The sequence below is a fragment of the Lygodium microphyllum genome, chromosome 15, assembly GCF_053477565.2.
Source record: "Lygodium microphyllum isolate KBCC chromosome 15, Lygodium_microphyllum_v1.1.10, whole genome shotgun sequence".
NCBI lineage: Eukaryota > Viridiplantae > Streptophyta > Polypodiopsida > Schizaeales > Lygodiaceae > Lygodium > Lygodium microphyllum.
In genome coordinates, this window is record NC_141149.1 from 46,611,434 (window position 1) to 46,636,729 (window position 25,296).

Below are 25,296 nucleotides of genomic sequence, written 5' to 3' on the forward strand. Positions count from 1 at the left end.
TTGAGCTTTTGTACATGTTTGAAAGACTAGTTCCCTCAGAATTAATCAACATCATCCAACTTTCTCTTCAAGACAGACACCCTGCACTATTAAGGTGGGCAAGATCCAAATTGTAGGTAGAAATGGACCACCATTTTCTAGTCCTTTGCACAGAAGCCCAGCAGCTCACATGGGGGAGTCAGAACTAAACCCTGAAATGGGAACAAATTGATCTCAATGTTCCACACATGCGCCCTGCAGCTCATATGGGTATATGGAAGAGTCTAGTAAGAAATGGACATTCATGATTGGCTTCAGCAGTTCTTTAACAACTCGATGACCTCCTGATTTTTTTATCAGAAGTGCCTTGAGAACTTTGACAATAAAAAACCACTTATTGGAAAGAGAGCTTAACTGAAATAGCAAAGAAATCATCACCATCACTAGCAAATCTAGTTAAAATCAATTGAGTTTGGGAATGGGATGTCATGCTGATATTGTAGCACAACAAATGCAAGTCCCAGCAGGCCTAATTGATGTGGTCTGCCACTCACCACCACTTGAAGCATGAGGATCGTACAAGAATGTATCACATGGAGCTTCTGTTTTGGTTGGAAAGAGTAACAATTTGCCACTCAGATTTGCTAGGCAAAACCCAACACTCAAACTTCCTGCAAGAGGCAAAGCCACCTTTTTCCATGAGTTCTCTGCTGCATTGTAGACAGCAAGCTTCCTATCATTCTTCCATTCAATGCAGAATAGCTCCTTGTCCACAATTGCATGGGTAAGAACCATCATACAGCCATTTTTGGCTTCCTCCCATTGACCTGTTGCTGGGTCATACACATCAACACACCGTGAGTGCCCAATTGTGAAACTGGAGCGTCCCCCCATAATGTACAGCTTTCCTTCAAGGCCACAACCAATGCATCCCCATCTAGCTCGCTTCAAACTTGGCAAGTCTGTCCAATCATTCTTCTGAGGATCATAAACTTCCACAGAGGGCAGATTCCTACCACCTGTTCCATGACCTCCAACAACATACACGAATCCCCCTAAAACGGCACATGCAAATTCATACCTTGGGGTGTGCATGCTTGCAACTTTGCTCCATCTGCACACAAAAGGATACAATTAATACAAGAATACAATATTCTACAAGTGAGATCATATTTAGAAAGCAGAACAAGCAAAGAACTCCAATAAGTTAACAACCTTAGGTATTTGATAGAAAGACCCATCAGTGTCACAACAGAACATAGGACTGTCGAAACACACTTACAAAGGAACTTCTGGGACAGTATCAAAACTTTTATCCATCAAGTGCTAGGATTAAGATGTGGATGCAGATTGACAAACTCACCTTACATGCATGTGTTTATACAGTACAACCTTGTACTTCAGGTCATATTTGTAGACAACAAAGCACATACAGAGATGTATCATGTGAATGTACATAACAATACAGAGTACAGAATGCCAAAAAGGGACAATCATCCTTATTGAGGCAATTCAACGCAAGATTTTGAACACCGCTATTACAAGAGATGTATACACATGAAATAAGCACATTTCTACTCGTCGTCATCCAACAACTGTAATGGCTTCAATAATTTCAAGGGATAGTTCAGAAGTGTGGGATCGGACTCATCAAACACCCAAACCCATTAAAGCAGAAGAAAATAAATGTAGCCTTCCTATAGTCAGAAAATAGTACATCTGCAACACTAACAGAACAGCATAGAGAGTCACGGTCACATGTCTGCAAACTAACAGAACAACCAGAAAAGTTGAAATTTAGACTAACAGAACAAACATGCACAAGACAAGAAGGAAAGGGATGAGAACCTATTAAGTGCAGAGTCGTAAAGAAGCACATCTGCAAGGGCAGTTTTCTTCACATCTTTCTCAATCATTCCTCCAATAACCAAGAGCTTTCCATCCACTACCGCAAACCCAGATCCAGATTTCATTGCCCCTGGCATAGGAGGGAGGTCACTCCATTGTTTGTAGGTGGGGCTAAAAACCTGCCAGCACAATTTCTGGTGGTCTTCCGCAACAGTCAGTGCATAGAGCCACTCTTCTAACATGCCTGCATCCTTTCTTATCATGTGGAACTCCTTGCTTTGGAGCAAGGACTTCCATGATTTTGCGACACAACCCATTGCTGGAAAATCCAATCTTGGCACCATAGCAAGGCACGACTTTGCAATATCATCAGGAAGACCAGGTATAAGGGTACCATCACAGGACATACTTTCAGTCACATTCAAAGTATACGCAATGGGTTTTTCTACTGATTCACGCCCCATCATTTCAGGTTTTTCTTTCCATCCATCAAATAATGGCTCCATGAATCCCTCAACAGTGAATGGCAGAGCACTAGGCCCCTGCTGCCCTGAAATGCTATGAAGCACTTGGCAACTATTTTTCAAACACAGTCCACTTGACCATCTGTTAATATCATGAACAGAACAACTTGCCATCTTGTGAGTTTTTGTAGATGCTTGGTTGTAGCTAATGTCCCCTAAATATCCAAAACGTCAAAAGCATGGCAAACGACCATACCAGAAATGGTAAGAATGTTCACTGTCATGTTCAACCATCTCTGACAACAAAACTTGGTGGTATTTATGCTTAGAATCACTACTTGATGTTAGGCACTTTTCTCTTACAATCAAACCCGTTGAATTACATGTTCCAATAGCAGCCATAAGCTGCTTTCTAGATGACTGCAAATAAGGTAACAAGAAAAGATTGCTAGGTGACTTAACCACGTGAACAAAGGCAAACATAATAATATTTCCCGAAGAGTCACTGTTCACCAGCAAGCTGCAAAACCATGTGCAGAACCAACCAGTGAGTATTGATCCATCAAAAAAACCAATATAATTGTAATGCTAGAAAGCTGCAGAATCACGTGCTGAAGTACATAGTGGAATACTGATCCTTCAAAAAAAATAGTAAATAAAAAGGAATGAGAGCATCAGCATGCCTGCTAGTAACCTCTAGAAAGGATTAACCCCTATAAATCATGTCAAACTCAGAAAACACGACTCCTAAAGGTGATAGCAACCATAAGGTACACCATCACACACATTCGGTTTTCTCACAAAAACACAGAGAATCCGGGACCTCTTCTTAGATCTGCACACATGCACAAGCAAGATGAGGGGCGACCACATCTTGCACCTGGGAATAAGACCTGAGCACTTTGCTTCTGCTTTCCCATACAAGGCTTACAACAGATCTCAGACCAAAGCTCTCTCATTCTCAAAAAAAACTTTCCTGTTGAATGTCTAAACAGATCCAAAAGCATCACAAGGATTCAGTACACGATTATAGAGAGCAAATCTGAAAGCAAACAAATTTGTGCTTCAAGAAAGAAACTCAGCACTGTTTCAACACCATTGACTGTCAGGAAGGGACAGTTCTTACCTGAACTCCAGAAGGATGCGCCGGAGGAGAGACCTGCACCTTGCTCTTCTTATGGGTTGAGGTTGACAAGGGCGAGCAAGGGCCAAAAGCAGAGCAGGGAGGAACCCATTGTGCTGACAATGGCAAAGGCCCAAATTTGCGACAATGCTAGGTCTGTGCAGGAACAGGGGGGAACAGGGCAGGGATTTACTGTCTCTGGGTATTCTCTCTCCCTCTTCTGTGTGTTCTGGGTCTCTGTAGGGCGCATGCAAAGGGGGGTCTGCGTGTGTTGAAAGGATGAGGACAGGGGCTAATCACACGGAAACAGGGCAAGAGATACACTGCAAGGCCACAATGGAAGAAGGGAAGAGGTTTGCGCAGGGAAAGAAAGGTTATTTGTAGGGGGGGGAAAGCAGATAATCTTCCGGATTAGAATAATTAATTGGACGGATTAGTGACGTTTGATAACGTGATGATGATACGGAAGAGAGGGAGGCAGGGAGAATTTGATCTTTGGTGACTGGTCTCCCGAGAGAGAGAGAGAGAGAGAGAGAGCCTTCCAAAAAATAAAGGCATGCTCAAGCCATTAAAAAACCTGCTTTTTTTTCTTTCAGAAAAAGTTCCAAAAGGGCCAACCGCGCTTCCCCCCCTTTTCATCACTTTCTTTTCCAATTTATTGGAAAGAGAAAGCAGTGTTATTTTGCCCGGTGAACGACCACCATATATAATATACGTAGTGGTGTTCACGAAAATTTGAGATTTTAGTGTTGAGCAAATTGTTTTCTTAATGCAATACATATGAGAGCTTTGGAAATAGATTTTTGCTCGACTTCATACCCAGGGTCACCTTAGCTACAGTACGTCGAAAAACTTACAAAAATTATCCTCATCGAAGTTAATGGTTTTGTATCTAACATCTCAAATGTTTTTTATGAGCCTTGGATTGATCATCTCGAAGCACTACTAGGATGTAAGCATCGCATTTTGCCCTACTTCACATTTTTTGTAAACCTCAGCAAGGACTTGCTCCTAAAAAACCAAAAGGATGTGAAATCATAGGTTTGAGCCCATTGCCCCAAGTGACTGACAATAGGTAGCTTTAGAGAAATGTAGAGTTTGCATCAAAGGAGGGTGCAACTGGCAACCACCGTGGGGTTATATGAGGTCACTTAGTGAATTATCTTGATCAATAGAGAAGGGAATCGTGAGGCTTATAGTTGTATCACATCAACTTTCAACTATGTGAGTTCTTCCTCAATTCCTGCCAAGTCTTAAAAATGGGCTCGTGTCTTAACCATGTCCTTATCAATCAATTCTTAGCTCCCAACCTGAACCACACAAGCACGATAAGAAGGCATGGAAGCATGAGAAACAAGGTTGCACACCAACGTAGCAATGTGGAGTGAACCAAAAGAGTTGCCAGCAAGACTTTGCACCTCATGCCTCAACTCCTACCTCCCCAAGCATAAGATGCAAGGTCAATGAAAAGGCATGGAGGCATGGCCTTGTGGTTGTGAATCAAAGTAAGCTCCATAGAGTTAATGGAAGAGCTTGGAGATGGTATGTACATGTAGCCACCAAATCCACTAGTCTTCAAGCAATCCACCCCCAAAAATGGATTGTTTTAAGAAGTTAAAAACAATCCAAACAATGATGTAAATAAATACAAATTATGAAAACATCACCATGATGCGACCACAAAATAATAATGTCATAGTTTCACCCTTTTGTTCCATTATTGTGTTCCTTATATGTAGACCTCGTGCTATACATTATGCTTCTAAAATTGAAATCGCTATTGGTTGTCAATGTTTGTAAAGTGCACTACTAATTTGTTTACAAGTGATTGGGAAATTGCGTTCTTGTTTTGGAACAATTTTGCTTTTTATGTGAAAAGATGCAAGTCGGTGAATTAATAATTAGCTTTTGCTCTAATAGTATCCTCTTCTTGCTATGTCTATCTTGGGTACTTGTAAAAATTGAGTCAAAATGTACAAAAGTCTAACGTCTTTACTCTCCAGCATACTAACAGTTCTAACTACTGAATTGTTAGGACCCACTCAAGATATGGACACTTTAACTTTGTGTTGCCTTTCAAAAAGGGGAGAGTCCATGTCTCAACAACTCAAATGCAAATGTTATGATGTGGTAACAGTGATTGTAATCGAGACACCTTTTTTCCTCTATCTAATTTGTACATTTACATGTTACCAAATTGTAAGTGGCTAAAGTTCCTTTTAGTTGGCATATATTTGAAAATTGCCCTAATGAAGGGAGGAATCATGATCATGAAGAATTACATATGAAGAATCAAGAAAATGAAGAAATAAGCTAGTGATAAGACCTAGTCGTTTCTAGGAGAAGAGTTAATAAAGATCATAAGATAAAAGAGGTTCCTAGATAACCCCAATAGTCTTTTTGAAACCCATTTTATATCAATATTCATTCTCTTCTTCTCAAGTAATGAGTGCTTTTACTTTTTACTTGAGCTACAAGTGGTGTGGACTAAAGCTAATCGAAGGGAAGAGGGATGCATAGGCGAATGGATTAAGATTTCAATCTTCACCCTTTGTGTGATTGATGTGAAACAAGAAAGTCTAACCTACACATCTTTTTACTTTGCCTAGTGTAGGGGTCGAATGAGTTCAATCCTCCTTACAAAGCTTAACCTAAGCCAAATTATGGATGTGCTTACCCTATCACCTTTGAAAACATGTGTGAGAGCATTGTTGATAGATAAACATATCGTAATAAGGCCATAAGAAAGTTGATTTGTGAGTCACTCTTGTTGGTGGTGTCTTCTGTGTGCGCACATGCACAACTTACAAGGCATGTTTGTACTTCTATGTGCGAAAGGGTATATATGTCCCATAGATATGTTTGTACCTATAAACTTATTGACATTCTATGCATGTACACATACATGTATGGGTATGAACAACCCCATATATATGTTTATGCTTGTAGATTTATTGGCATTCAATGCATATATAGGTACATACATGGGTATGAACAAGAACATGCTATTTAACAAAAGATGTATCTTAGTAATGCATATATGCCTTTGTGTGTGTGTGTGTGTGTGTGTGTGTGTGGAGATGTATGGATGCATGCACATATGTAAGTACAATTATGTTCCATACATATGTTTATACCTACAAACTTATTAACATTGTATGCATTTACAGGTACATACATGGGTATGAACAATAACATGATATTTAAGAAAATACATATCTTGGTAATGTATGTATACCTTTGTGTGCATGTACATATTGATATATGTATGTATGTAGAGATGTATAGATGCATGCACATAGGTGAGCACATTGTATTTGGAGATAATCTCAATACATTGAGTTGTATCAAGAAAACATCCCTTTAATATATTTAAAATTTAGCATCATGTTAAATGCTTACTTTTGATGTGTGGTTTATATTTTTTCCAATAATCAATTAATTTATATTTGTAGTTCATATGAAAAGAAACGAAGAGAATAATAGTAAGCATTCATGGACAAGCATGTCTTCAAGTTAGGAAAATGCAATATAGTACTAGCTTAATTATGTTACTCTTGCACCACCTTAAGCATGAATCAAAAACATGTTAGACCATACTATAGATGCTTCTATTTATTAGCTATGAAGATTTCCATTTCTAAGATAAGGAAGTGAGATAGACATTACATTACATTACAATATATCCATTTTGCTATGACAAGTTGCTTGCATATTTCTAGCTCTCAAATTAGAAGAGCTATAGAGCTAGAAGCTTGCCCTTTCTAGTTCCCAAAAGACACATTCAATCCACTAGGATGGCCAAGATGAAACCACCAAACATGTTAATAGCATGGTTATGCGTGTTGAGCTAGAGTTTGAAGGAAAATCCAAATCTTTAAAGTGATAAATTCTTTGGAATATTTATTTGCATTGAGTTCTCCCCTTCTCATAGAGGATAAACCCCACTTTGAAGGTTGTTTGAAGGGCAATGCCATGGGGACTTAGTTGTGACATTATTATTGTCATACCTAATGAGGGACCAAATGTTTCACCATGCGTTTGATGCTTATGCAAAGTCTTTGACTTGTCCCAATCCGCTTATTTGGAAAGCTTGCCGTCATGATGCGCGCTCTTATATAAACTAGTAGTTTAGCATGACAATATCATGTGATACTAAATAATAAAGAGAACATGTTTAAGATCCATTCTAGCTCAATATGATACCTTTCAAGTACAAAAACTTGATGCGCGCTCTTATATAAACTAGTAGTTTAGCATTACAATATCATGTGATACAAAATAATAAAGAGAACATGTTTAAGATCCATTCTAGCTAAATATGATACCTTTCAAGTACAAAATCTTCCCTCATGCAACACGTTATCTCTCTTTGTGTACATTAGTATCACATAGTTTGGATTGGATGGACCCATTAACTTCATGCAAAGCATTAACCACTCAGCATTACAAAGTGAATTAGTGTCCCATCTAGCCAAATGGTGTGCTTCACATCAACAAGTATGTAAGCATTATCAAACAAAGTATCATTTTTGCAATTTGGACCCAAAATGTTGCTTATGAATAATCAAAATTGCATAGTCTTTCTTTTGAGTATTATAATTGTATCATTGCTTATGAATATTTAGACCACTTGAAATTATGTTAAAAGAGATGTTATTTTCTTTTTTCTAAACAAACTAAATTCTACATGTAGACCAACCATCTGCTGAAATCACATTCTGCATATAAGCAATGAAAAGTGTGAACAACTTCTACTTTATTTTGGCACGAAGTCAAATACACATACAATAGATTGATCGATGCTCCTAAACAAATTAATATGTCATGTGCATGGAATAGACATGGTCAAAAAAGGTTGAAATTCACATGTTACTTAATCTCCCTTCATGTGGATACAAAGTACATATCATCCTTTCCATGAATATGCATGTATTGTTCACTCATGCTCAGTTTCACTAATGGACTTGCAAAGATTGGTATTATTGAAATCAAATATTACTAAACAATAGTTTCAAGATTTTAAAAAGCACAAATAGTAATATGTTACTAGCATTTTACGCGAGCTTTGCACGCATGGAACACTAGGCCGCTCAACAATCCATATCTCATCTTTCTCTCAAAAAATATTTAAAATTAAAAAAAATTATCTTTTCTCATTTTCCCCATCTCTCTTCCTCTTTTCCTCTTTCTTATTATTATTATTATTATTCTCTCTCTCTCTCCTCTCCTTTCCTTCTCTCTTCTCTTTTTTCCTTTTTTTATTCTCTTTAAATTTTTTTCTTTTCTCTTTCTTTTAAATTTTATCTTTCCTCTCTCTATAATTCTCTCTATGTTCAAATTCTCTCTCTTCTTCTTCTTATTTTCTCTCTCATTTTATTCTCTATGTCTCTATCTCCCCTCTCTCTTCTCTTCTCTTTTTTTCTTTTTCTCTCTCTCTCTCTCTCTTAAATTTTATATTTCCTCTCTCTATAATTCTCTTTCTCTCTGTTCCCCCTCTCTCCCTCCCTCTCCTCTTCTTTCTTTTTTGCTCTTTGTATATTTCTCTCTTTCTCTCTCTCTCTCTCTCTCTCTCTCTCTCCTTGTTTTAATTAAAAATAAAATTTCTCCTTTTTTATTTTCTCTTTCTTTTAAATTTTATATTTCCTTTCTCTATAATTCTCTCTCTATATTTTTTTCTTATTTTCTTCTCTCTGTCTCTCTCTCCCCTCTCCTCTCTTTTCCTTTTTTCTTTTCTTCTCTCTCTCTCTCTTGAATTTTATATTTCTTCTCTCTATAATTCTATTTCTTTCTTTTAAATTTTATATTTCCTCTCTCTATAATTCTCTCACTATGTTCAAATTCTTTCTCTTCTTCTTATTTTCTTCTCTCTGTCTCTCTCCCCCTCTCTCCTCTCTTTTCCTTTTTTCTTTTCCTCTCTTTCTCTCTCTTAAATTTTATATTTCCTCTCTCTATAATTCTCTCTCTCTGTTCCTCCTCTCCCTATCCTCTTCTTTTTTTTCTGCTCTCTCTCTCTCTCTCTCTCTCTCTCTCTCTCTCTCTCTCTCTCTCTCTCTCTTTCTTATTTTAATTAAACAAAATGTTTACATTAAAAAGTTTAATATGAGAGAGAGAGAGAGAGAACCTAGGCCCTATGCATGAGAGAGAGGGGGGAGGGGGAGAAGAAAAATGTTTAATAAAAAAAGACTATTCTTTTTCCTCTTTATCCCCCTTCTCTCTTCGCCTTCTTCTTCTTCTTCTTCTTCTTCTTCTTCTTCTTCTTCTTCTCTCTCTCTCTCTTTTATTCTATCTCCTTCTCAAAGTGTGTGAAAAACTATGTTCGAAAAATTTTAGATTAAAAAAAGCTTTTAAAATGTTTAATTAAAGAAAAGTTTATATTAAAAAGTTTAATCTAATTGAGAGAGAGAGAGAAAACATCGGCCCTACACATGAGAGAGAGAGGGGGGAGGGGGGAAGAATTTAATTAAAAAGGGGATGGGAAAAAGAAAGAGAGAGATTATAAGTGTGAGAGAGGGGAAGGGGTTTTAATTTAAAAAAGTGGGGGGGAGGGGAGAGTGTAAGGGCTTTGTAGCTATACCATGCCGTTGCTACCGATTGCACCTATATAGGGAGTAGTAGTGACTCAAAGCCCTGCCTTGTTTCCACTCTACGTGTGATTCCCTATACCCAGTGGTGAACCCTCTTATGTGCGGCGTCACGAGGGTGTAGTCCTGGGATGTGTCTATGTTGTCCTGCTTTTGGTTTGAATAATACAAGAGTATACCTTGAGCTCATATCGTGTTACCTTTCTATGCCGTGTTGAGTGCGTAACGAGTGCAGGTTTATCACACTTGGTATCAGAGCAACTCTTGCTCGGAGTGAAGGAGTGCTCACGGAAGCAGGAGGAAAGATCCAGTGCCCCGAAAAGATCGAAGTCGTAACGATCCACAGCGTGACGCCCCACGTCGTAAGGCCCCACGTCGCGTCGACCCACGTCGCGTCTCCCCACGTCGCGTTGTTCCACGTCGCGACGCCCCCCCCGACGCGTCGCCCCGACGTGACGCCCCAACCTCGACATCCCACCGTCTGAAGACGTGACGCGGCTTCCCCGCAGCACGACCCACACCACCACAGGCAAAACGCGGCTTCCCCGCGTCGACACCACCACCAACCACATGGAGGAAGAAAGGGAGAACATCACCCTCCCGACATTAGAGGAGAGGAAGAAGAGTAGGGGACAAGAATGGAGAGTGGCCCAAGAGGAGAAGGTGGCCGGACTAGAAAGACAAATAGATGGTATGTCAGGCATGCTAGAATCAATATGGAGGAACATGCAGATGAAAGAGGAAGAGGAAGAAAGGAGGAAAAAACTAGAAGTAGAGCAGGGCTATAGAGAATGGGTGAGTCAACAACAAGAAGAGGAGAGGAGACACCGAATGCAAGAGGAGATGGATAGAACGGGTAGAGAGGAGTCATCTTGGAGGGCACAAGATACAAGGAAGGAGAAGGAGAAAGTAGTAGAATTAGGAAGCAAAAAGAAAGACAAGAAGAAGGAGAAGAAGTACCATCGCAAAGAAGAGGAAGATAGCAGTAGTTCAGAAGATGATTATGGAAAACTCAAGATGCCCCAACCCGCCAAGTATAAGGGAGAGAGATGGGTTGGTCCTGAAGAAATGGATCGCAGAGGTGGATAGGTACTTAAAATATTCAAGAATCACCGAAGACAGGAAGGCGGAAGTGGCAGCCATTTACTTGGAGGAGGATGCTTCCAGTTGGTACATGTTAGAACAGGAGCAGGGCCACACAATCTGTTCGTGGGAAGAACTCCAGGAAGTACTAAAGGACTACTTTATTCCAAAGCTGGAGAAATTCAAAGTGAGAGATGAATGGAGGAACCTCAAGCAAGCACAGGGAAAGATGAAAGAATATGTAAGCAAATATAGGCAAATCATGCTGCAGCTACCAAACATGGATACCGACACTAAGCTACATGGATTTTTGTTTGGAATGCAAGAATGGGCTAGAAGAGATGTGGAGAGACAGGAGCCAACAAGCTTAGCAGAAGCCATGAGAATGGCCGAACGACTGGTGGACCTGGAAGGCAAAAGAACAGCACAAGGGAATCAAAACAGGTTCAACAACAACTTCAACAACACCTTCAACAACAGCAACCCAATGCTCCTAGAGGGGCATTCACAGATACAAGGAGTCAAAACACCACTAACACCACGGCTGTATCCCAAACCGCATTAGTCCCAAGAGGAGCAGCAGGGAGATGGGGAAACAATCACTACAGGCCAACCCCTAGTACATCATATGGGCCCGCAGGATCAAACACATCATGGTGGAGACCCCCAGGCCCTTCCACTGGCATCAGATGCTTCAAATGCGGGGGTCCACACTACCAAAACAGATGCCCAATAGAAGACACAGCTTCATCGAGTGGATCAAGGGTGAATGCAGCTTGTGCATATGGAGGAGAAGAACCACAACCACCGCGTATCCAGGAAATTCCAAATGGGAGTGAAGAGAGCATGGACCACCCAAGGGTAGGGTCAATTAGTGCCCGACCCCAATGCATGGCAGCCAGAGTAGCGGTAGTCCACCATCTATACATCAAAGGTCGAGTGGGCGAAGGAAACCAACCTATCATGGTGGACACAGGAGCAACCCACAACTTCATGACACCACAGTGTGCAGCAAAGCATGGATTGAAACTATCCAAAGCCCCAGAAGGATTAACAGTAACATTCGCACAAGGGGAAGCCAAGGAAGTAAAACAAGTCTTTGCAGTCCAAGTGGAAGCCGACAAGTGGAAAGCAAAACTCAACTTCTTAGTAATCCCCATGGATGATTTTGAAGTGATATTAGGCTTAGAATTCTATGACAAGTATGTCATTGCAATGTTTGGTAAGGGTGTGAATGAAATAATGCTAGATATGCAAGGAGAAGGCGTCAGAGTACCCTGCGAAAGAATGCAGCTACCTGGTAGGACCCCAATCAAGGTGCAAATGAAGGAGAACAAGCCAGGAGTATCATGCCAAACAGTAAAACTAGCTGCAAACCAACCAAAGGGCCAGACCCAAAAAGCACCGGTCCAAGGGACCGTCATCAGGCCACGTATCATGACATGCAGTGCAAAGTAAGTCGAGAAATCAGTCAAACAAGGAGATATGGTCTACCTGTGTATGATCCGACCAATAGAAGGAGAAGAAGATGGCAAGAAACCCAAACAACAGAAGAGGAATACAGAAGTGGCAGAAATACTTGAAGAATTCAAAGATGTAATGCCAGCTGAACTACCCAAAGGTCTGCCACCCAGACGAGATGTGGATCACAAAATTGAGTTGATTCCAGGGTCTTCTCCACCGGCCCGAGCTCCCTATCGCATGAACCACACTGAGCTCATGGAATTGAAGAAGCAACTACATGAACTAGAAGAACAAGGATTCATCCGCCCTAGCAAATCCCCCTTTGGTGCTCCAGTGTTGTTTGTAAAGAAGAAGGATGGGGGACTTAGACTCTATGTAGATTATAGGGCCCTTAACAAAATCACCATAAAGAACAAATACCCTATGCCCCTAGTGGAAGACCTCTTAGATAGACTGCATGGGGCCAAGCACTTTAGTCGGTTTGACCTTAGATCAGGATACCACCAAATCTGCATAGCCGAAGAAGATATCCCAAAGACAGCCTTCCGCACCCGATATGGTAGTTTTGAGTGGTTAGTATTAGGGTTCGGCCTAAGCAATGGGCCAGGCACATTTTGTGGCCTCATGGATGGAATTTTTAGACCGGAGATAGATATCTTTGTCATTATCTACATAGATGACCTCCTAGTCTACAGCAAGACCTTAGAAGAGCACAAGCAACACTTACGCCAAGTTTTTGAGAAACTGCGGCAACATCAGTTATATGCCAAGCCGGAAAAATGTGAATTCGCAGTGAAAGAATTGGAGTTCCTAGGCTTTATTGTAGGAGCAGATGGAATCAAAGTGGACCCTAAGAAAGTGGACGCTGTCCAAAAATGGCCTGTACTGAAAACTGTAAGAGAAGTGTGGGAGTTCCTAGGCTTCATAGTATTTTGTCGAAGATTCATCAAAGATTACAGCCTCATCATTGCCCCCCTCTCCCACCTCACCAAAGAAGACCACTCGTTTACATGGGGGAACGCGCAACAGGAAGCCTTTGAGCAGATGAAGAAGTGCATGAGCCAAACTCCCGTCCTAAGAGTACCGAACCCAAGCCCTAAGAGACGACGAGCAGTCTGACAAAGAGGATTCTAACGACGAATACAAAGACTGTGAATCCTTCAGTGATGAAAGTGAGGGTGAGGTAGATATCGTGGAATACGACACTGAAGGACAAGAAATAGAGCAAATACGAGCAGACTCCAAGCCGCAGAAAAAGAGTATCTTCAGGATAGAGCGAGGAGTCATGCGCATGGAATGTGATCATGCCTGGTTGGAACATGTAGGAGCCATAGACCTTGAGCAAGCAGGCCTAGCCCAACCAGGAACGACATTAGTGGATAGAGTAGCCATTCTAACTGCACCCACCAGGGGAGACCAACTCTTCGAGCGAGGATGGGGAGTTTGACTCTGAGTCGGAGGTTAGTTCAGATAGTGATCCAGAAATCCCTAGGCCGCCCACGGCCAGACGCACCAAGGGGGAACTACCCGTCCACCTGAGAGGCACAGACAATTAAGGCAGAAAAAGGCAAAACAACCCAGGGATACACGAACGGAAGAACAGCGAAAACTGCAGGACCTCCCTAAACGATTTACGAAATTCAAAAAAGGGGATAGGGTAGTAGTTCTATTAGATGCCAAGCATCAAGGGCAAACAAGCAAACCGATCGAGGGACCAGCCAAGGTCAAGGAGGTGAACCTAGCCCAGGAAGTGGAAACACCCCGACTAGTCTTCATTGCTGATGACTTGACTGAGGAAGAAGAAACGAGTCTTGTCGCTCTCTTGCGAGAGTACATAGACGAATGGACCGAGGTATGCCAACGAACATATGAAGAGTTGAAAAAGGCTCTAACCACAGCACCAATTCTACGAGCCCCAGATTGGATCATTACTTTCCACGTGCATATCGATGCTTCTAAGTTTTCCGTGGGGGCAATGTTGTGCCAACCTGGCGAACACAACTTAGACTATCTAGTGAGCTTTGGTAGCAGACAACTCACTGAGATGGAAATGAACTACTCGACGACAGAAAGAGAAGGATTAGCCATGGTGTTTGATGTGAAGAAATTTCGGCACTATCTATTGGTCACACCTTTTACCTTTTTTGTGGACCATCAAGCCCTGTTCTATCTAGTAAACAAACCTTGCGCTACAGGATGCATAGCTCGATGGCTCCATCTGCTCTTGGAATTTGACTTCTTCGTGGTTGTACGAAAAGGAAAACAGTACTACATGGCTGACCATATGTCATGCATTCCCATGGGAGAAGTCGCTTGACAAGGCATTGTTGACGAATTACTTGACGCCCATCTATTTAACCTGTCCAGTGAGAGAGATTTATTCAAGGCTGATCTAATGCCATATTGGGCAGATGACATAGTCCAAGTGCTTGAACACGGACTGCCTGATCAACCAATAGAAAAAGCCCGACTTAGGCAATTAATCCTTAAGATCCAGCCCTATCAATAGCTGATCGCAGGCCAACTCTATAGGCTGGGGCAAGAAAGATTGCTGTGCAGATGCGTATGCGAACATGAGATGCACGATGTGCTCTCAGAGGCACAGAGCGGCATTGCTGGAGAGCACTTTAGCAGAGATACGACAACACGAAAGGTGTTGCAATCTCAATTGTGGTGGCCCATGCTTTTCCGCGATGCAGTACGATTCGTCAAGCATTGTGACGAGTGCCAATGGACAAAAGTCCCGATTTGCAAGAATCAGATGGAGTTGACCCCAATTATTGCACGACAACCCTTCGAAAAATCACAATATTCACAGGCCAAGTATATCATTGTGGCCACGGACTACCTCACAAAATGGGCAAAGGCAAGAGCGACACAAAAAAATGATGCTAGGATGACTGCCAAGTTCTTATGGGAGCAAGTGATCTCACGATTCGACTGCCCCATCGAACTAGTCAGTGACTAAGGCACGCACTTCATCAACGAAGTGATAGCGCATCTCCTATCCACCTTTCTCATCATCCATCGCAAATCCTCACCATACTACCCTCAGGAAAACGGTCAGGCAAAATCCACAAATAAGATTCTTGTCAATGTCCTGACCAAGGTTGTCTCAGCCTCACGCAGTGACTGGAACAACAAGCTGATGGTAGCTTTGTGGGCTTACCGCACAGCTTATAAAACGGTTGTCGGTCAAACCCCCTTCAGGCTGACCTATGGAACTGAAGTGGTTCTACCATTAGAATTCTTCGTTCCTAGCCTGAGAATAGCACTTCAAGAACGATGGGAAGGCAAGGAGGCATGGACGCAATGCCTGGTCGAACTCGAAATCCTCTCAGAGACTCGCCTTCTAGCCACCCATGTGCTTATATGTGAGAAGGCTCGACGCAAGAGTTGGTTTGACAAGCATGTCAAGTAGCGCGACTTTGAACAGGGCGACTTAGTGCTCCTCTACTCAGTTAAGGGGCATAAGCAAAAAATGAAATTTAGAGGTCTTGGATCTTTCAAAGTTCCTGCGATCAGCCGCACAGGCAATGTCGAGCTCGAGACCTTAGACGGTGAGGGCATAGGCTTCTTCAATGGCAGTCGTGTCAAGAAGTACTACCCTCCCACCCATCCTTTGCATGAGTCCCCCAATGTTAGAACTGCCTATCAAGATACGAGTGGCCACAATCACTGAGATTGATGATGAGGATGAGGAAGCCGTAGAGCCCGCATACCTCCATATCACGGTCACTACAAAACAAACATGCGCTTTCAATGCTTTGATCGACGAGGGACCAGACTTCAATGTCTTAACCCACGATCATTGGACTCAACTTGGCAGACCACCACTTCAACCCACTATTGCGAAATTAAGCCCATATGGGTCCCATTCCTATGTACTTCTCGGCAAGTGCAGAGCCGCCGTTTCTATCGAGTCTGAGACTGTCCCAATGATTTTTTACGTGTTGCCAAATGCTAAAAACACAGGCACAGAATCGCTGTTGGGGTGAACTTTCAAAAAGCAGACTCGCTGCAATGTTGATTATGAGTTGCAGCACATCCACCTCGCAATAGGCAACATTCGCATTGTCACAGCTTTCAGCAAGGGCTGCATGACCTCATCACTATCCACAATGCCACCGGTAGAAATATCTGTAACCAAGTCTAAGGAGGGGGGTAGTGCGTGGCCGCCACCTCCCAGATTCCATGAATCACAGCCCACAATAGCAAAACCTAAGGCCCAATAGCCTAGATTTCAATGGCAGCCTAAGCAACTGCAACCGCTGCCTAGGAGTCGACGCTTCTATCCTCATAAAACCAAAAACTCTAAACCTAGGAGGTCAAGACGTAGTCACAAAAAGCGCCGCATAATCAAGCAAAGATGGATCCCTAAAGCCCTCTTGCATGCGCAAGGCTACTACATGGGCAACACCTAGCTGTGGATCCCTAAGGCCTACACGGCCAAAGGCACTACTCATACTCCACCCTCAAGCTTGATCAACCCAAGTCCCATAAACCCTCCAAACCATAAGCCGCAGTGCTCTCCAAAACCATAGCCATCCGACTTCCACGCCTAAACCCAAGACAGTCACACAAGCATATTGGCCCAAACAACAGACTCCGTCAAGAGTCATCACCCGACTAGATCAATCCGACTCCCCAAATCCAACCTAAATGCAACAATCCGTCTGTCGTGGATGCTCCTAATCCACCCATAATCCAAGCAGCCCAACCGCAAACTCGAGAACACTCCCAACCACAACTCTTCGTTGTCACAGGCTCTAGTTCTAGCAAACCTCGACCACTCATCGGCCTTATGCCCTCCTATGAACGCAAATCCTTTTTAGCGCTAGCCGTCGACCTCGCTGAGGACACCAGGGATGACGTGGTGGAATGCATTAAACGACTAGACACCACCTTCATGTTGCTAACACTAAGCTACGACCGCTTGAACTTAGGACTATTGGAGAAACCCTTTGCAACTGAAGTTAAAACAATGACGCGCTCCTGGGAGACCTTTGAATTCGCATTCGCAAAAGCTTCTCACTCCGCTACTGAATTGCTTAACAATGAGATCTCCAAGGAGCAAGCCATCAAACAGCGCCTCATCACGTCAGACGATCAGCGAACCACTTCTGCTATCACTGATCAAGAAATCACAGCGTTATCAAAGCTTGCTGATATTAACTCCTCGTTCTTGAGGCATTGGTATACTCTTAGGCTACAATGGGAAGTTGAAGGGTGCCGCATAATGACCAATGCTCAGCAGCGCTGTGCTATCAAAACAGCAGAATAAGACCCCACATATGTTGCGCCAACCTTGTATAGAGTGCTAGCCACTCTTCGAGGCCGACCCATGGAAGAACACATCAAAGGACACCCCTACCTTGATCACTTGTTGAGTGAGGAAGAGTTACACATTGCTAGCAGTGTCAACTCTAACAAATGTTCTCACATACAACATGCAAGTGGGGATTTGACCCTTTGATCTGGACCGCAAAGCTCACTTAGAATACAACCCCTAGTTCTATGATTGGCTCCTTCACAAGTAACTCCTACACCACCATGCCGAATGCCCTTGCCCTTCTGACCCTAAATCCTAGGAAGGATTCTTCTCAAGCTAGAAGGGGAGGGGGTAAGATGAATCAAATCAGGCCAATCAAATCAAAATTAGTGAAACACATAAACATATATTATGAAAAACGGATGGGATAGGAAAAAGAGCATGGAAACTTTGAAGTAAAGGGCAAAAAGTCAAAGTCTGAAAAGGAAAATCTACATTGGTTCTTAATGAATTCATTCAAAAAGCATAGAGTTTTACTTTTTCAGCCAATCAGCAAATTACTATGTGGAAAGCACTAATGAAAATTACGGTTTATGACAGGAACATAAAATGTCGCAACAAGACCGTGCCCACTGACTCCCATTCACGGAGGAGGAAAGAGCGCAGTATGGCATATCCCTAGAAAACCGCGCCTACAATCAACTGAAGTTTCGGACCATCTGGAACATCGAAGAAGTAGTGTCGAAGGAGGAAGCAGCCAAGAGAGTCGTCGAGCAGTGCAACCTCACCAAGTACCTAGAGAAATTTACGCAAAAGCCTAACCACACGAAGTGTGTGGAGTTTCTCAGGACATATGACCCTGACCAGGAGTGCGGCACCGTGACGGTGGGAAGGCGAGAAAGTACTAAACAGGTACAGGTGCACTTGAACCCAGCCTTGGTGGAGAAGGCGTTGGGATTGGAACCGAAGATAGAGAAAAAATAGAAAAGGGATGTCTACACCATGCTGAAAATGAAAAGAGAGGAGGTGCTAACCAATGACGGTATCGGCATCCACGACATCCCTGATGCTGAAGCCAGGCTACAGGCAAAGCTAGTGCACGCACTCTTCTCCAGCCACCAGCGCTACAATGCCTTAATGCATTGAATCAACGTGCCAGTGCTAGAGAATGTAGCAACACACACCTTAGATGAAGTCGACTGGAATGGGTATGTTTGCAAAACCATCGACCATGCGGCTAAAGCACTGGCTTTGGGAAGTATGCCAGCAGGTGGAGAGTCTCCAGCTTCCAAGGCCACAGAAAGGAAGAAGGCCTCGTCCAAGGCCTCATTTATCAGCTACGGAAGCATTTTGACTACGCTCATCCAGGAGGAAGTAAAGGAGACACAGAATGCAGAAGGAGAAGGAGAAACACCGGATAGGTCGCCCCCTCACCAGGACAAAGAAGGGTCCACCGAGACAGAACCGAGACCGAGGAAGAAGGGGAAGAACAAAAAAGCAAGAAGACGACCAAGAAACCCAAGAAGAAAACAGCCCAAAGGAAGAAAAAGGATGACGAAGGCCGCAAGAAGGAGAAAGAGGACTTGGAAAGGGCCAAAAAAGAATGCCTTAAGGAGGCCAAGGAGAGGGAGAAGAAGAAGAAACATGAAGAAGAAAAGGAAAAGGAGGAATTATAGAAGCCAAAGAAGGCGTCAAAACAGGAGGGTGAGGAGAGAAAAAAGAAGGAAAATGAAGAAAAAGACAAAAAGGAGAAAGAACGCTGAAAAACAGAAGTGGAAAGGCAAAGAAAAGCCGCTCAGGAAGAAGAGGAACTAAGAAGAAAGGAGGAAGAAGACCTGGCTGAGGCTACACACCGGTCTATCGAACAACAAAGTAGGGCATATGAATTGGGGAATCTAAGCCCGCAAAGAGAAGAAGGGACTGGTTCTAGCACATAGGCATCAGAAATCATGCCACCCGTTGTCATTGAGGGCAAGGCCAAAGTCCCAATTCACCCGATTCCTCCCCTCATGGTGCCTCCCACCGAACCAACCACCATCACCCCCACCATCCCGACCAGTGCCGATGTTTTGAATTTTGTGGCATGGATGCAATACTTCATCAACAAAGAAATGGCCCAGGTACAAAGCACCGAAACTATGGCCACAAGGCAAAAGAGGCCAGCCACTGATGCAGAATCAAGGCAAGACCCTAAACAACAGAAGGTGGAAGCCTCGACATCACAAATCCACACAATGATGATGCCATCAGCTAACTACAACGAGTACGTCGCCAAGCTACTCTCCCAATTGGAGAAAGCTAAGGAGGAACGAAAGATAGCCGTGGTTGAGTTGGCGGCTGAAAAGGAGTCAGTAGCTGCCTTCCAACTCGACAAAACTAGGATGATAACCATGCAGCAAAGGGAGATCTCGAATCTCAAGCAAGAAGTGAAGGCTAAGGACGATAGAAAAGAGCACTGGAGGCAGCTACTAGACAATGAAACACAGGAACTTGTGAAAATGCAGAGAGAACACAAGCTCCTGATCATGCAGTATGAGGAGCTCATTGCAAAAACTGCCAAAGTCGAAGCGCTTATGGTTGAGCTCAATGCCAGGGATGAGGAAAGAAAACAGAACATGGAGCAATAGCAGAACGAGATCGATTCCCTAACCGATCAGCTAAACTCCAAAAAAGAAGAACAAGAGAAACTGGGGAAGACCAAGAACAAAGGCTCACGACCCTGGCTCTAAGGCAAGGAGAGAGCCTAGAAGAGATGAACAAGAGAGCAGAGGAGTGAGCCACGTAGAATGAAAGAAGGGTGAAGACACTGGCACGGCGCCTTCTTGCTCTGGTGTAAAAAGAGAAGATCATCACAGAGAACAAGGCAGAAGCCGCCTAGGTGGCCTTTGGTGCCCAAAAAAAGGCCTTCCTCAACACAATCATGGACACCACCTGCCCAGAGGAGGGAGAATCATTGGAGGTGGCACAAAAGAAGCTTAACATTGCACGTAGAGCCCTGCATGCAGGTCTGCAGATGCCACCCCAACCTGCGGAGGTTAGACTAAGCCTGGAAGAGCAAAGAAAATACCTACTACTAGCCGGCCTAACCCCCCAGGAAATAGATGCCATAGGATTTGAAGAGGGAGCACAACAAGGAGACCGACAGGGGGAGGAAGCAGAACTTGAATTCAACACGGGCAGATTCAGAGAGGATGTGATCCCACAACCCCCCTCGCCGCAGTCTCAAGAGCAACAACAAGAGGACCCATCTACGGAGATACAAGCCGCACTTAAAGAGAGATGTAGGAAGTTAGTCGAAGAAGCCAGGAAGCAGTTAAGGGCCAAGCCAGTCGTGCAGCCATCCGCGCCCCTCCCACCTTGCCCTGATGACATCCCAGTTGGATTCCACGCAGAGCTAGTGGTTTGGGAGAGACAAGAAAAAGAAAAGGATCCATTCACCTTTAGCTTTCTCCTGCCCAACAGCCTGCAGAGGGTCTTGCCGCTTAAGGTGATGGAGGAGGTGATCGCGATTGGTGGCCGACTAGGGCAAAAGTGGCTAGAAGAGAGAGAGAATACCCTTACCTCTTGGGGAACTAAAGAGGCCGACTACTGGCAAAACAAAGTTTTTGAAGTCCAACATACAGTACAGGGCTATAAAAGCCAACCCTTTTGGAGGAGGCGAGTATGCGACATTAGTATGCTCGCCTAGATGGTATTTTGTAACATGCTGCCCTTCGAGAGGAACAACCCCACATACATGGGATACCCTTGAAGGGTAGGTGTGGATTTTGATGCCACCCTCCATGGGCGTTATGACTTTTCCATTATCTATAACTCCAATGTAGTATCCTTCGAACATGCCCTCCTCTTTAACTCAAAAAACCTAGATGACTCTATGACGCGCTTCCTCGCAGATTTCTCTTCATGCCCCAATCCAGCTTTTATAACTACATGTAACTACCTTAGATTACTTAAGCTATTACTTAAGCAGGACCTGACTCCACAAGAGCATGGCCTGCCTGTGATGAATGCGGGATCTAGAGCATGGCAAAGGCGGAAGCTATGGAGGATGGAAGATGAAGATACTACTCATGTTGACATTGACAAAGAAGACAATTGTTACACAAGTGAATTAGGTTTCAAGATTGAGACTTGAACTCATAAACACAATCTTGTGTAGGACTGACAATGACACAGAGACTTGACACAAAGAGACAAGTACTATTGCATTATCATCATATGAAAGTGATAGTTAAGTACATCATTATATAGGATTGCTTGGTAGCACATTTCATCACTGTGCCTATGGGATCTGTCTCTCTTCCTAGAATGAACTGCATCTTCCTAGCCTAGTTGTTCCATACAAAGGGGCATACATAGGGTGTGATTGGCAGATTCTCAACACCCCTCCTCAATCACAACCTGAAAGTACAAAGTGTGTAGAGTCTTTAGTGAGAGCAGCACGTGCAAAGTGTGGGCATACCACAAACATGGCAAAACACCAGAGGCTGTCGCAGAAAAGGCTAAGTGTGGATACCATAAACATGGTGGACATCCAGAGGCTGTAACAGGGGCCTCACAAAGTGTACAGAGGCTGTAGTACAAGGCTACATGAGGAGTTTACAAAGCTTATGAAAGGAACATTAAGGCAGGTACAATGCTTTTAAAACAGAAAATGAGAGACAAGGACCAATAGGCCCTTGTGGTCTTTTTCAACATATGCTATTTCTTTGTCAGCATCATGGAAAATCTTCTTATCTTTCTTCTCTTCTTCATGATCTTCTTGGTCTGCTCCTTTATTGACTTTGCTTGTAGCATTTTTGAGTTTGCTCTTCCAGTTGTCCCCCTCAAGCAAAGTGGTAGACATGTCTTCAAATGGATTCATTGATTTCTCTTTGGTGTAGGTAGCTCCATTTCCTTTTGCAGGTAGAGTAAGAACATCTTCTATGTCATGTAAATAAGCAACACAAGTCATGTTACTCTTCATGAAGTGTATCCACATAGAAATCTTCCTAATTTTCATTGATATGACCAAGAATCAGCTTCAAATCTGAGATAAATCAGTAAGAGTGTTGTACTCAAGTGTATCAAAGGATACAAGAAGAATAGTGTCAAATAACACTTGATAAGTATCAATAGATACTGTTCTTGATGAGCCTGATGTTGATGCTGGATCTTCTTGAACCTTCTTCTTGTTGATTTTGATGTTTTGATTTCTTACTGAAGACTAAGTTTTGGAGTAGATCAGAGTAGCAAAACCTTCAGTTGAGTGAGAAGAGTGAGAAGTATGAGTTGGAAGAGGAGCTTGATGTGGTTGTTGCTTGAGCTGCTTGATTTCTTCAACTCTTTCAAATCTTCCAAGCACAAATCTCCCCTCCTTGATGTGATTTGATGAGTAATCCTTGTTAGAATCTTCAGTGTTTAGTCAGATTTGAGTGGCAAGAGCTTTGTTTGAGTCCTGAGGAGAGAGAAACTGATGAATTTCTGAGCTTGAAGCTCAAAGCTATGGCTGCCTGAGTTTAGGGTTCCTAGATCCGACTATTCTTTTCACTGTAGCAGCACGTAAGAGTAAAATTTTTAAGAGCCCTCTTAGCTGGAGTTGGCCCACTATATGGCCTACTAAAGCCCCATAAAAGCCCCTTCAATGGCTGCCCCTATGTTGAGCTACAGCAGGTCGTTTAGGCAGCTGCGAAAAACTGCGCCAGATTGGGGAGATCAGCAATGGCAAGCCGTACGGCACACAATGTTGACGTTTTTCATGCTGGGAAGTTGCGCCTAGAAATGTAGAGGATATTCTCAGAAGAAAGCGTGAGGAGATAAGGTCTGTAGAGGAAGATATGGAGGCTCCAGGTACTGCAGGTCCAGTTTGGCTATGGCAGACACAGGGCAAAGATTGAGAAAATTGTCAATACTGAAGCTATGCTTGCCCAAAGTCAGTGATTGATGTGTCAAGAAGAAGCTCTGGAAGCAGGGGAACACTTTCCCAGAAGGAAGCAAGTGAAGATATGCCCTGTAAGTGGAGATCCAGCTCCTCCAACAGAGGCAGGTTGCAGGTTGGCTATGGCTGCCAAGGGGTAGAGAGTGAAAAATGGAGTTGGGAGATGAAGTCAAACACTTGAGCTGAGCTGGATAGAGATTATGAGAGACTTAGGGAGCAGAGAGAGGACCTGAAACATGCTAAGCCATGCTCAGCTGCGCTCCGATACCATGTGATGAATGCGGGATCTAGAGCATGGCAAAGGCGGAAGCTATGGAGGATGGAAGATGAAGATACTACTCATGTTGACATTGACAAAGAAGACAACTGTTACACAAGTGAATTAGGTTTCAAGATTGAGACTTGAACTCATAAACACAATCTTGTGTAGGACTGACAATGACATAGAGACTTGACACAAAGAGACAAGTACTATTGCATTATCATCATATGAAAGTGATAGTCAAGTACATCATTATATAGGATTGCTTGGTAGCACATTTCATCACTGTGCCTATGGGATCTGTCTCTCTTCCTAGAATGAACTGCATCTTCCTAGCCTAGTTGTTCTATACAAAGGGGCATACATAGGGTGTGATTGGCAGATTCTGAACACTGCCTCCCCTCTTCTTTGACCCTAACGCCACTGACAGCTGTGCCATGGCTCGTCTAATGATGAGGGCTAGTCTCCTCCCCTCTTTTTGCCTAGCCCTCCTAGAAGATATGAATGACAGTCATTTACTAGATGCAATCACCCTTTCCTCTCCACCACCTCTCTCCACGTTCGCATGAATCTGAAAGGATACATGCAAAGCTACCAATTTTTTAGCAAATCCATCCGACCCCCTTTCCCTCCTCATTCAGATGAAGAGAATTAGGTCCTGGCTATCATTCCACTATTGTAACTTCAAAAAAAAAAAGTAAAAGCGAAGAAAAGAACAGCATGAAAGGAAAAGCACGAAAAACACTCTCCACTGTGACTGGACAACATAGCCCACTTGTAGAAGCACTTACCGCCACATAAAGCACGATCACTACACCTAGGGGTTCTCAAGTTAGGCATGCCCGGTGGCTTCAGTCGATCAGCTCCACTCTTAACCCCCTAGCCCTTTTGCTCCCCTACTTCACGCTTAGGGCACATCAAGGGCAGGACATACCTAGGAAGGTAACACTCACCTATGGTTAGACCTGTCACCCTAAGCCACTTGCACCGCACCTCCCTGGCACAAATGGGGTCCTCAAGTGTGGGACATCACCCAGGCTTGCCTGCGGTTAGACCCACCTTCCCATTCCACTAGCACGAGTACAAGGCACTAACACAATGAGGTAGGCACTCCCCTTAAGAACAGCACCGCACCTTCTCCTTTTAGGCATCACAAAAAGCAACAAACCACCCACTTCGGAGGCCCCCGTCAACCCCACAATATCCATTTGGCCTCTCCGACAAAAATCATTTCACAGCTTCCACAAGCACTTGAGTCTCCAAGTGGCCCTCACCTTTACACCACTTGGCCAATTGCCTG

At 43.3% G+C, this 25,296-nt stretch overlaps 1 protein-coding gene across 1 annotated transcript; it reads right to left on the reverse strand.

Moving 5' to 3' along the window:
• Positions 1–262: 262 nt before the first annotated feature.
• LOC148024486 (F-box/kelch-repeat protein At1g67480-like) lies at positions 263–3,855 on the reverse strand. Its single transcript, XM_087694136.1, has 3 exons — positions 3,418–3,855; positions 1,828–2,811; positions 263–1,093 (listed from the first exon to the last, which is right to left on the reverse strand). Exons 2-3 carry the CDS (start codon positions 2,463–2,465, stop codon positions 466–468), a joined length of 1,266 nt encoding a protein of 421 aa, XP_087550262.1. The 5' UTR covers positions 2,466–2,811; positions 3,418–3,855; the 3' UTR covers positions 263–465.
• Between the last annotated feature and the right edge of the window lie 21,441 nt (positions 3,856–25,296).

Excerpts from the sequence above, each read along its gene's own strand:
- LOC148024486 (XM_087694136.1), bottom strand. The coding sequence starts at position 2,465 with ATGGCAAGTTGTTCTGTTCATGATATTAACAGATGGTCAAGTGGACTG. Across the intron at positions 1,094-1,827 it reads TACGACTCTGCACTTAATAG|ATGGAGCAAAGTTGCAAGCA; the intron begins GTTCTCATCCCT and ends TTTTGTGTGCAG.